The sequence below is a fragment of the Carlito syrichta genome, unplaced genomic scaffold, assembly GCF_000164805.1.
Source record: "Carlito syrichta isolate Samal-C Ts95f unplaced genomic scaffold, Tarsius_syrichta-2.0.1 Scaffold301691, whole genome shotgun sequence".
NCBI lineage: Eukaryota > Metazoa > Chordata > Mammalia > Primates > Tarsiidae > Carlito > Carlito syrichta.
In genome coordinates, this window is record NW_007245787.1 from 386,550 (window position 1) to 398,950 (window position 12,401).

Below are 12,401 nucleotides of genomic sequence, written 5' to 3' on the forward strand. Positions count from 1 at the left end.
CGGCCGCGGGCTCGGGCTGCGCCCTTCGTGGTCCGCAGGTGAGGCCGCAGGATGCCGGGCAGGTGGGCGGGGACCGGGGCGCGGGAGCCGTCCTTGGCTCGTGGGGGCCGAAAATGCCGCAGACATTTGTGGCTTGCAGTGTCTTCGGGATAAAATGAGGCGCCGAGCCAGAGGAGGGAAGGGAGGCTCGTGAAAAGGGCGAGGCCGGGAAGCCCAGGTGGGGAGGGAGGGTCGCCCTTGTGCTTGTGTGGATGGAGGTTCCTGAGCCGCCATCCTGCCAACAATTCTTTGTTCAAAATCCTGAGATGAAAAATTACTCAAATTTTCCTGAGTCTGGCGTCACAGCAGAGGATTGGGTTTCTTAAAAGCATGTTGATTGCCTCTCACTTTAAAGCTTGCTCCGCTCTTTGTGTTACCAAAGGGATTTCCATCCACTGTGGTAGGGCTGTTGAGGGGCCTGGAGCTGCAGAGGAAGATATTCGTGCAGTAGTCCTGGAAGATGGGACGCTAGAAGGGCAGTTCTGCCTGCACTCGGCCCTGAGAGGAGAGGTACCTTGGAGTCACCTCCAGGATCTTGAAATTTGGAAATTTGCAGGGGTGTGTGTGTATTGGAAATTGGAACCGTTGTCTGCATGAGGTACACCCTCCTAGCGGATAAGTGCATGATTTAGGTTTCTGTCTAAAAGTTGATTGATACATTAAGACTCTAAAAACTTTTAAACTAACAGGTTGTTGAATGTTCCGGGTGGAGTATTTCAGGTCATGGAAGCTGTTAGGGAAAATAGTTAAAAATATCCAACCATTCAAAAAACGCCTCTCCACAGCTGCAGAAGAGAACTAAATAGCTTTATCGTTGAATAAGCACAGGCACATCAGAAGTAACCAGCTAATGGAATTGCAGAAAGAGTTCTAACCCCTTCTTGTAGCTGGGTAAATACAACCGATTTCATATTACATACCTGTTCTCAAGATAAACAGTAATTTGTCCTTAAGTAAGAGGACTTGAAAGCATCATTTACTATATGAAGTTCATCCTAAATTCATTGATAATTGGGGTGATTATGTTAGCTGATTGCCTTTATCCAGAGGAAAAGTTAGACATCTTTATGATGAGCAGGTTAGTTACAATGGAGAACCAGGTACCTACAGAGATAGGAGATTGGGACTCTATCTTCCTAGAAGTTTACATTTCCCAGAGTGGACTCCAAAGCCTCTAAGGAAGAGATTGTTGGGCTATACAACTGACCAAAGACTTACTTAGTTTTTAAAAGATTTACATGTTATAGCAAAAGGACAGACAGGATTTCTAATTACAAGTTTACTTGAGGAAATGCTTTAAGAGAAGGAAGTGGGCTGGCACAGTGGTTCCTGCTGTAATCTGAGTGCTTTGGGAGCTGAGGTGGGAGGATCACCTGAAGCCAGGAGTTCAGCTGGGCAACACGGGGAGACCCTACAACACAGTAAAATAAGAAAGTGTGTGCCTAGTCCTAGCTACTCAGGAGACTGAAGCAAGATGATAGCTTGAGCCCAGGAGTTCAAGGTATAGTGAGTTGAGTTCTCAACACTGTACTCAGGCCTGGGCAATAGAGAGACAAAGTCTCTTTTAAAGATTTATGTTTACCCTTACTGTCTTAGTCTATTTTTGCTGCTTATAACAGAACACCTGAAACTGGGTAACTTGAACTTTATTTCTTTCAATTATGAAGGCTGAGAAGTCCAAGGTTGAGGGGCTGCATCTAATGAGGGCCTTCTTGCTGATAGGAACTCTGCAAAGTTCCAGGGCAGCAGAGGGCAAGGGCAAGGGGCCTGATAGTGTTAACAAGTTGGCTCAGATCTTTCTTCCTCTTCTTATAAAGCCACCAGTCCTGGTTAACTCATTAATCCATTCATGAGGGCACAGCCCTCATGATCCTGTCACCTCTTAAAGGCCCCACTTCTCAATACTACCACATTGGGAATTAAGTGTCAACATAAATTTTGGAGGAGACATTCAAACCATAGCACTTAAAAGCCTAATGTTGTCTTTGTCCACATCAGAGATATTTCTATATAAGTACAGTGGAAGAGTGTCCTGGGCTCAGATATCTTCTCACTTATACTGAATTAACCTGATAATTACTGACAGTCTTTTATTTATTCTTTTAGAGACAAGGGTTTGCTCCCTTGCCCAGGCGGGAGTGCAGTGGTACAGTCATCACTCACTGCAGTCTTGAACTCCTATACTCAAGACATCCTCTCACCTCACTCTCCCAAGCTGGGACTAAAGGCATGTGACACCATGCTAGGCTAATTATTTTTATTTTTTTTGCAGAGACAGGATCCCACTTTCTTGCAGACTCCTGGCTTTAAGTGATCATTTTGCCTTGGCAAAATGTTACAGACATGAGTCTTTTAAGCTTAAATTTAACAGTTCCCAAAATTGTCATTGTCTTAAGTCAGGCAACTTACAAAACTCACAGTTCCTTCTTCCTGAAGCTAAACCTTTATCTTTGAAGAAGACTTGAGAAATTCTCATTTAGTTCATCATTACCCTTAGATTTAGAAGATTCTTTTTTCTTTGTCTTAATCTTTAAGAAATTTGTAATTCTTCTATTGTTAAGACTGTTTGAGAGCATCAAAAAAGATAAGAAACTCCCAATTCATCCAAAAACCTAATACCAAAGCCTGACAAGGATTGCATGAAAATCTATAAATCCACATTGATATGAGTAAAAATATAAAAGCCTTAAAATATTAGCAAATCAAATCTATATACCAAGACCAAATGGACATGGAGGAGTCATATTGGGGAAAGTAAAAGCCACATGATGATCTCATTATAAAAAGGCATTAAAATATCATTTCTGAGTTTAAAAATCTTACAGCAAGTTAAGAATAAATAGAAGAAAATGTTCTTAAGTTGATGAAGAGCATCCATCAGAACCAAAAAGCAAATAGTACATTTAGTGGTGAAACACTAATAACATCCTTATTAAATTCAAAAATAAGAAAAGGGTGTCTACTATCACAACTAAATACATTGTCCTGGAGTCATAGCTTGATAAGACAAGAAAAAAATAAGACACATAAATATTAGAAAGGAAACAAAATTATAATTTGTATGTGGCATAATAATTGACTTAGAAAAAGCCAGGAGAACTAATTGAATAGCTACTAGAAGCAATAAGAGTTTAATAAAGTATCTTTTTTTTAATTTGAGTTGAAGTCTCACTCTGTCACCCAGTCTGGAATGCAGTGGCACGCTCACGGCCACCACAGCCTCAACCCTCTAGACTCAGGTGATCCTCCTGCCTCAGCCTTCTAAGCAGCTGGAATTACAGGCATGTGCCACCATGCCCAGCTCATTTTTATTTATTTGTTTATTATAGAGATGAGGTCTCGCCAAGTTGCCCAGGCTGGTCTCAAACCCGTGGGCTCAGGCTATCCTCTCACCTCAGCCTCCAAAGTGCTGGGATTATAGGCATGAGCCACTGTGCCCAGCTTAATAAAGTGTCTTAAATACAAGTAAATATAACTAAATCAATAGCTTCTTATAAATATCCAATAAAAACAAATTAATTGAAAATATTTCATTCATGACAATTATAAAAAATTTAAAAACTAGGAGTACATCTAGCAAGAAGCCCATATGAAACTAATTCTACTGAAGGACCTGAGATTTACATTCTTAGTTGGAAAGATTCTGAAGCATGAGAGTTATCTTGAAATTTATCTTGCTGTAATGTTATAATTTGTAAGTCACTTTTCATTCCCTCTGAGAATGAATTTCTCCTTGATTTACTAGAGGAGGTGATGAGCCACTGAGCTTAAAATTCTGACACAATCTTATTGGCAGAAAGCTAGATGGAGAAGTAGAAAACATTGTATTTGACTGCCTCACCTATGTAATAGCAGCCCAAAAACTCACCAGTGAAAGATACTGGGTATGCCATCCATCTTCTGAAAGGTTTAGAGTTTTAAGTTTTTTTATTTTTTTCACTAAAAAAAGTAATGTATGGTTATTAGGAATTCAAACAGAAGTTAGAATGTATAGAATCTAAGTAGAGGCTCATTATTTTCAATATATTAAAGGGAATGGTAGTTGGTGGGGATAGTAATGGACTAGGAGTAAAAAGGTCTGGATTCTGGAGCCACTTTTGCTATTAATCTCTGTGTTCCGTTAATAAAAAATAATGACTAAAATATACCAGGCACTTCCAATGTTCTAGGCACAAAAATGCTTTGAGGTAGGCACTGCTAACTCCTTTAAAAAGATGAGAAAACTGAGACTTAGAGAGGTTAAGTCTCTCACCTTGTTAGTAACTTATTTAGAATCTGGCTTCATAGCCCTGGCTTACTTTTAACTACCACACTGTACCTCCTCCCTTCAAGTGAAAATTCTCTGATTTAACACTGTTCCCTAATAAAATATTTGACTATTTGTAAAGGATATATATATCTATAAAGCTTTTTAAAAGAATTTTACGGAATAACGTATAACAAAATAACATGAATTTTAAAATATGTCAGAAGCATGAATGAGTTAAATTTATCGCATTTCTGCTGTGAATGTTTGTGTATGTGTGCTTGTGTGTATGTGTAAAATTACACAACTTCAGAGCTGTGTAGGAACCTTTGGAGCCAGTTGTAGTATTAAAACAACCCTCTTATTCACAGATAAGAAAACTGAGACCCAAAAAGGTGTTAAGTGACTTACCTGCAACTTTATATTTTCATTTCTCTGGTTTCTGCTACTTGTGACTTTAGGCTGATCCTGGCTTAAGTTTCTTCCTGTGTAAAATGAGAAGTTTGGATGAGCCCCAAATTCTTTCCATTCTAAAAAGCTGTATTTTTAATCACTCTTTCCCTTATCGTTTGAGTGAAATCCTGTTTTATAAGATATAAGATATAAATGAGACCGATAATGGATTCTGAAGTAAAAGCAGGGTCCTGTTTATAAGACTTGGTAGTGAAAATTTGCAGGCTTTGAGGTTTTCTTACCAGATTTCATACTTGGCTTCCTCAGAACATCATATCACATATTGTTTCCCATCATCCATACTTACCTTTTTCCTTCTTTTTTTTTTTTTTTTTTATTCCTCTTTAAGCAATATGCTTAGTTATTTTAGGTACAGGAATAATACATGTTTATTGTAAAAAAAAAAAAAAAAGTCAGAAAGTACTCATGAGTACAGGGTAGAAAATAAGTCATTTATAATCCCAATACCCAAAGATAACCCCCTTTAGTAATTGTGTGTGTATATGTATATATACTTTTTTTTTAACAAAAAAGCACAGATGTGAGATCAGATAGCACCTATTGTTATGCAACCTTCTTTCTTGCACTCTATCCCCAACAGTAAGAGTGTTATAAAAATAGTTTCTCTTCTTCCTATGATGATTTCTGTGAAAAGGCTTAGGCTTTTTTTTTTTTTTTTTTTTAACGTGGAGCTATAAATTCTAAAAATAATTGAGGAGATCCAGCATTTGACTATTCTGGCCCTTTTTTTTTTCTTTGGGAGTTGGAGTTGGAGTATAGTGGCATGGTCATGGCCACCGCAGTCTAAGCCTGCTGGGTTCAGGTGATCCTTCTGTCTCAGCCTTCCAAGCAGCTATAACTATAGGTGTGCACCACTACACCTGGTTAATGTTTTGATTTCTTGTAGAGGTGAGGTCTCACTAAGTTGCCCAGGCTGGTCTCATATCCCTGGGCTCAGGTAATCCTCTCGCCTCAACCTCCCAAAGTGCTGGGATTACAGGAATGAGCCACTATGCCTGGCTATTCTGGCTCATACCCAGAATAACAGCTTTCCTTTTGCCATCACCATCAACAGAACTATTATTATGGCATCCCAACCATCATGCCTTATTCCTCTAAGCCAAACAAAAGTACCACACTACCAACCAAGGGTTTTTCCCTTAGGTTTTGTTGTTCCTGATGTGCTCAGAAAAGGTCTGCTTAATGCAAATCCTCCATTCCTTAATCTATGCCCCCTTTAGATAGAAGTTCCATTAAAAACAAAAAGTTGTCAGTATCGGAGGTAGATAGCATCACAGGCAGTGTCTTACTAACAGACATGCCAAGTGACCATTGGCCAGTTTCTTGATATCTGTAAGCCTCAATTTCCCATCTGTAAATCGAGATTAATAATATCATCTTCCTAAAGTTGCTTGAGGATTTAATGAGATAAAGCATGTACAGTGCTTAGTATTATGCAGTGGCATCAGAGTATAACATTCAATAATATTTTTAAAATTTAAAAAAATCTCATATTGATTTTAGATGAACTTCAAATAACTTTCTTCTCATGCAGAAGATTTAACCAGTGGTTCATATGATGATGTCCTAAATGCTGATCAACTTCAGAAACTCCTTTACCTGCTAAAGTCAACTGAGGATCCTATAATTATTGAAAGAGCTTTGGTCACTTTGGGTAACAATGCAGCCTTTTCACCTAACCAAGTAAGTGCTTTTGTCTGAGCAAGCAAACTCCTTCCTTTCTTACACAATAGCAATAACTGTGACCCTGGATAAGTTGCTTAACCTCTCAGAGCCTCAGTTTTCTAATCTGTACAATGTATGAACTTATACCTACAACATAATGTTTGTTTACTTCTGAAAACCACAGCATAATAGTAATATGATTACCATTATTCTAAATACCTATGAAGTTGGTCACAGTGATACTAAATGTATCTAATCAACATATAACATCACATGGCCTTTAAAATTCAACTGTACTTCAGTAAAACATTGGAAGTATCTAACATTTAAGTACCTGCTTTAAATTGTATGTAGATTTTGTGATTGTGGTTCTGATGTAGGTGCTCCCTGCACTACACTCTTCCAACCAATAATCAATGTAAATGGCTTCTGCAAGTAGAGACTTAACACCAAGACTGTAGAGCTTAATTTGAATGCTTCCTTCTCTGTATAGCACCCCCCACACCCACACACAGACAGCATGTGAAAATAAAAGATTAGAATTTTTGGTAATATTTTTAGTTAATGCCCTTTGTTAACATTGTCATAAATGCAAAATTCTTTTGAATTTATAATTCATTTCAGTCTAGTTTTCTACAGAAAGGCATTGTTTACCATAAAGCTGTAAAGATTTATAGAGAGATAGAAAATCTTTGTCCATTATCTACTCTTTCTATTACAAGTGACAGAATCCAGCTTAAATTATTTTAAGCCAAAAAGGGAAAATATTGAGCTTACTTAACTTGGACATCAAAGAACAGCATTGATTTCAGGCACAAGTGAATCCAGTTCGAGGCTTCAGAAAAAGTTATTACCACTCTCTTTCTCCACCTTTTGGCTTTGCTGTGCCCGTATCTTTGTATGTATTGGTCTTTGTCTCTCTGGCCACAAAGAGGTTTTCTTCACAGGGATGGAAAGAAAGCCACTGGCCTCTCCAGTCTTCATCCCTATAGCTCATGAACCAAAAGGTACAGTTCTTCTGCTAGGATCAAGTATCAATCATGTGGACCTGGGGCAAGGGACTGTGGCCCATGATTAGCGAGTCCAGGTTTGCATAAGCATCCTACAGCCAGGTAGCAGAGTGGATATAACACAACCGACCAACAATCCCATCAGAGGACTATAGGAGATGGAGGTGCCATGGCTGCCCCAGTGGAAAAAGGGGCACAAGACAAAAACAATAGATGGTGATTAATTTGTTAGTCTTCCTATATTAGAGTATTTCTGATGCCATAGTTTTATATCCTAAAACAAGTTGTCGAAGAGTGGGCCAATAACTACTGGAGAACAAATACTTTATTGAACATTGTGGGTCAATGCCCCTCATTCTTTTTTTTTTGAGTTGGAGTCTCACTCTATCGCCCAGACTGGAGTGCAGTGGCCGCTCCCAGCCACCGCAGCCTCAACCTGCTGGGCTCCGGTGATCCTTCCGCCTGATCTGCTTTAACAGTATAGGTTTTCTAGTAACTATAAGTTCTTTAAAAGAGCTGGAGTTACAGAGGGAACGTTTCTTTTTCTCTTACTATGAAGCCCACCCTTAATAGTAGAATACTCTATTTGTAAAAAATGGATGATGACAATCTTTTTCTAATAGAATGGCATGTCTTGGCCTGACAAGAGTAATTTTCAGCATATTTTTCTTTAAGAATTAAAGCAATTAATACTTTCAATGTTAGGGTAAAAGACACATGGTAACATAGTATTGCAATAAACTGTGAGAAATCCCAGATTCGTTGGGTAATTTGGACACCATTTCTCAAACTGTGTGGACCTCCAGTTCTGCAGGATGTTAAGGTGTTCTCCCCATTCCCAGCACTTAAAAATGATCTTTTTTGTGTGTATGGTTCACAGAAATACTATAGTGAATACTCCTCTCTTTATAGATTTCCAGTGCATATGAACATATTAATGCCTTACAATAAAGAAATATGTTTCCTCTTATTATACCCAGGGTTTCCCAAATATATATAATATGGAGTTCCCCCCCGCTTCTTTTGCAGAATATCTATTACATCTTGAGGAATAAGTGTTCCAAATAATATATGTTTGCAAAACATTACTTTAGTATTCTAAATCATAACACTTTTCTAACTTTGTCTGTAATGGAAAAGTCATATGATGTGTTTTACGGTAAAATAATTTTGTTTGTAAATTGCTTCAAGATCATCTTTGTAGCTCTGCAAATCTTTATTTTACATCTCCATGCTATAGTTTAAATAATTACATATCTTAGTTATTCTATTTTCAATTGATTTTCTTTACCTATAAAATTACGGATAATAAAAATTTTTTAAAATAGTAATTAAAGATTTGCTTTTGGGAAAAGTATTTACAAAAAGTCATTAATTTTAAATTGTGTTTGTGGCTGCAGAGAATTCAATGAAGGGGAATGCATACTGAAATCATGGTCCTGATGTTTTTCCCTCTTAGGCTATTATTCGTGAATTGGGCGGTATTCCAATTGTTGGAAACAAAATCAACAGTCCCAACCAGAGTATTAAAGAGAAAGCTTTAAATGCACTAAATAACCTGAGTGTGAATGTTGAAAATCAAACAAAGATAAAGGTAAGTTGCCTGAAATCATAAATGTATAAGATTTTCTATAAATGAAAGAGAAGATAACAAAAAGGTAAATAATGGACTTTACTAGACTATCCTTTATAACTTTACAGCCAAGAATTACCTTTAGAGGATTATAGAATAAGGGAAAGGAGAGAGGGACCGGAGCCTGCCAATAAGAGTACAATGAGACTTTTGAAGTTGGGCTTCACTTGAATCCGAGGGTGCTAAAGGAACAAAGGAAACAGGCTAGAGTCAGACAACATTAGCAGAAAGACACAATAAATTAGGGCATTGTGCTAATTCAATTCAACATTTATTGAACTCCTACTCTGTGGCACAGAATATAGAAATGAACTTGATGCAACTGGTGTTCTAGGAAAGCTAGAAGGGATATAGCAAGTCTGTGACAGTTGTAATTCAAAGGAGAACATGATGAAGTGCGTTAAGGAAAAATACAAGTAAAAAATTGTGAGTACATAGAAAGGTGACACCCCATCCAAAGGTTTCTGTAAGAGGTTGAGTCTGTCCTCTTATATGGCTCTTAATAATGTCTATGATTTCTATAGGGAGAGTTGGAGAAGGAGAGAATTCCAAGGGAAAGGAACAAAATGAGGTGGGTGCAGCTCCAGGAATAACCGAGCTGGCCCATTTGGTAATCTTGTTACTAGAATTGAAATGACGAAAAGATTCAGATTTAGTAAGAATGCAGCCCACCCACCCCCAGCAGCCCCTTGGCCTCTTGCTACGTGCAGGGCCTCATTCCTGAGAGACTCAGCAGGGCTTCTAGCCGGCTGCGAGCCCTCAGTCTGCCCCTCGTCCCGGCACCAGACGCCCCTGCTGCGCGCGCAGCCTCCACCGAGGAAGGGCATAGTATGCCAGGTAAAGAGAAAGAAAGGCAAAGGCCAGGGCAAGTCCCCTGGGAAGAAGCAGAAGCCAGAAGTGGATGTCCTCAGCCCTGTGGCCATGCTGAACCTCCACCATATCGCCCACCACGCAGCCAACAGACAGCCTGCACCTGCACTGCTTCCGCTGGCCTGGAGCTCCTACTGGCCTGGAGCTCCCAAGGGGAAAGGGCAAGAGGCAAGACTTAAGGGGCTGCAGGTGCTGGGGCATCTCTGCCACAACAGAGCCTGGGGAGGAGGGATCAGGACAGCACGACTGTTATAAGCAGAAAAGGCCTTGGAAGGGTAGCTGAACGTGCCGGCCAGGAGAGCTTCTGGGGAAGAGCAGGAACATGCATGGCCAACTCCTCCGATAAGGCCCTCAGGGAACCCTTGGGTTTTTCTGGAGTTAAGGGGGGGAGGGGGAAATCCATTTAATTTCTCCATGTTGTGGTAGCATTAACTGTACTTTAAAAATTATACTCCAGTGCCAGGCGCAGTGCCTCACGCCTGTAATCCTAGCACTTTGGGAGGCCGAGTCGTGAGGATTGCCTGAGCCCAGGAGTTCGAGACCAACCTGGGCAATTTGGTGAGACCTCATCTGTACAATAAATTGAAAAAATCAGGTGGGCATGGTGACGCAGCCTGTGTTTCCAGCTACTTGGAAGACCAAGGTGAAAGGATCACCTTTGCCCAGTGATTTGAGGCTGTGGTGGCGGTGAGCATTCCACTGAACTCCCGCCTGGGCAACGGAGTGAAACTCAGACTCAAAAAAAAAAAAAATTATACTCCTACTTTTAAGTCTGACTTAAACTGCTCCCAAAGGCAAAAAAAAAAAAAAAAAAGGATGTAAATGTTCCACATCTTAAGGAAATGCTTTGAAAAATCCTCAGCAGCTTATGAAAATATGATTTCTAAAAAAACTAAAGAAATGCCATTTTTAAAGGATGGGTGTGTAATAAAATTGTGACCAAAGAGAGCCAGTTGACTTGTAAGTGTAATTAAGATATTGAAATCAGATTAAAAGTTTAATCTCTTTTTGCTTTACTACCATCACTTTAGTTTCTATGGTGACATGGTTACATTTGGGAATTTTTTTTAAATGAATAAGGGATTTATGGGACAATTAATAACTTCTTAACAGTTCAAATTAGGAAAATTTTCTTAACCAGTAGAAATTTTGGTAGAGTTCAGATTGACTTAAGTGAATACCAGTTATCTGTGAAACATAATTCTTCCAGTCTAGAAAGAACATGGCCAGACACAGAAAATAGAGTTTCAGGAAATTTTCCATCACACTAAGTTTAGTTATCTCATATATGAAATAACATTACTGCCAGCATTACATTACTTTTTGTCAGTGATGTTTAACAATATTATGAAGGGATGAATTATATACATATACCTAATTAAATAAGAACCTTGGGTCAAATATAATTTTGTTCTGCTTACTTTTGGTAGAATTAGCTCTAAGGAAAAATTTTATTTTACATTATGCCCCCACTTTTTTACTTTTAACATGATGTAGCTCTCTAGACCCTATTGCTAAGGTACTTAGCGTGATACAAAATAATCTCACAGACCAGTTGAAATGGAGAGATGGACTAAGTTGGGAGGTGCCCAATCAGGGAGAAGCCACTGGTGATGAGAGCATGATCTCTGGTCATAGACATCACTTTCCCACCTGCTGGCTAAATTTGGACAAAAGACCCGACCAAGTTCCTTGAAGACTTTTGAGTCCTTATCTGTAAGATGGCCATTAGTAACACCCACCTCATTGGAGTCATCTTCAGGATTAAGTGAGGTGTAGGTATAATGCTAAGCACAGTGCCTGGCATTATCAAAGTCAGCTTTAAAAAGGTCAAAATTTGATGACCAGGTAGAAATGTTATCTTTTCTTGAGGAGCCAGTTCCATCCTAAGCAATAGCCCTACTCCACTGTTTGGAAAAGTGACTGTTCAACAGAGAAATTTTGGAGATTCTAAGATGCTCATTTTTTCCCCTTCTTTTCAGGTATACATCAATCAAGTCTGTGAGGATGTCTTTGCTGGTCCCCTGAACTCCCCGGTGCAGCTGGCTGGACTGAGATTGTTAACAAACATGACTGTTACCAATGACCACCAGCACTTGCTTCACAGTTACATTATAGATTTGTTCCAGGTGCTACTTACAGGAAATGGAAACACCAAGGTATGAAGCAGTGATTACTTTAGTAATAGAGCTATTGCATCGAGCTTAGTAAGATTGAAATCAAATTTCCAGGCTACCTATCTTAAGTTGATGTCCCTCGAAAAAGAGGAAGTTTAGTCAAGATTTATTAAAAACCCTCACTAGACTCAAGAAAAAGTACTTTTTTTATTTTTTTTTTGAGTTGGAGTCTCACTCGGTCGCCCAGACTGGAGTGCAGTGGCAGCTCCCGGCAACTGCAGCCTCGCCTGCTGGGCTCCAGCGATCCTTCCGCCTCAGCCTTCCGAGTAGCCAAAATTACAGGCATG

At 39.2% G+C, this 12,401-nt stretch overlaps 1 protein-coding gene across 1 annotated transcript in view; it reads left to right on the forward strand.

Annotated features, from left to right (window-relative positions):
* ARMC10 (armadillo repeat containing 10) overlaps positions 1-12,401 on the forward strand; it is an 18,496-nt gene that overhangs the window by 565 nt on the left and 5,530 nt on the right. The window contains exons 2-5 of the mRNA XM_008055127.1: positions 2-38; positions 6,294-6,442; positions 8,894-9,028; positions 11,920-12,096. Of these exons, the coding sequence (XP_008053318.1) occupies positions 2-38; positions 6,294-6,442; positions 8,894-9,028; positions 11,920-12,096 (498 nt within the window). The remainder of the gene's footprint in view (position 1; positions 39-6,293; positions 6,443-8,893; positions 9,029-11,919; positions 12,097-12,401) is intronic.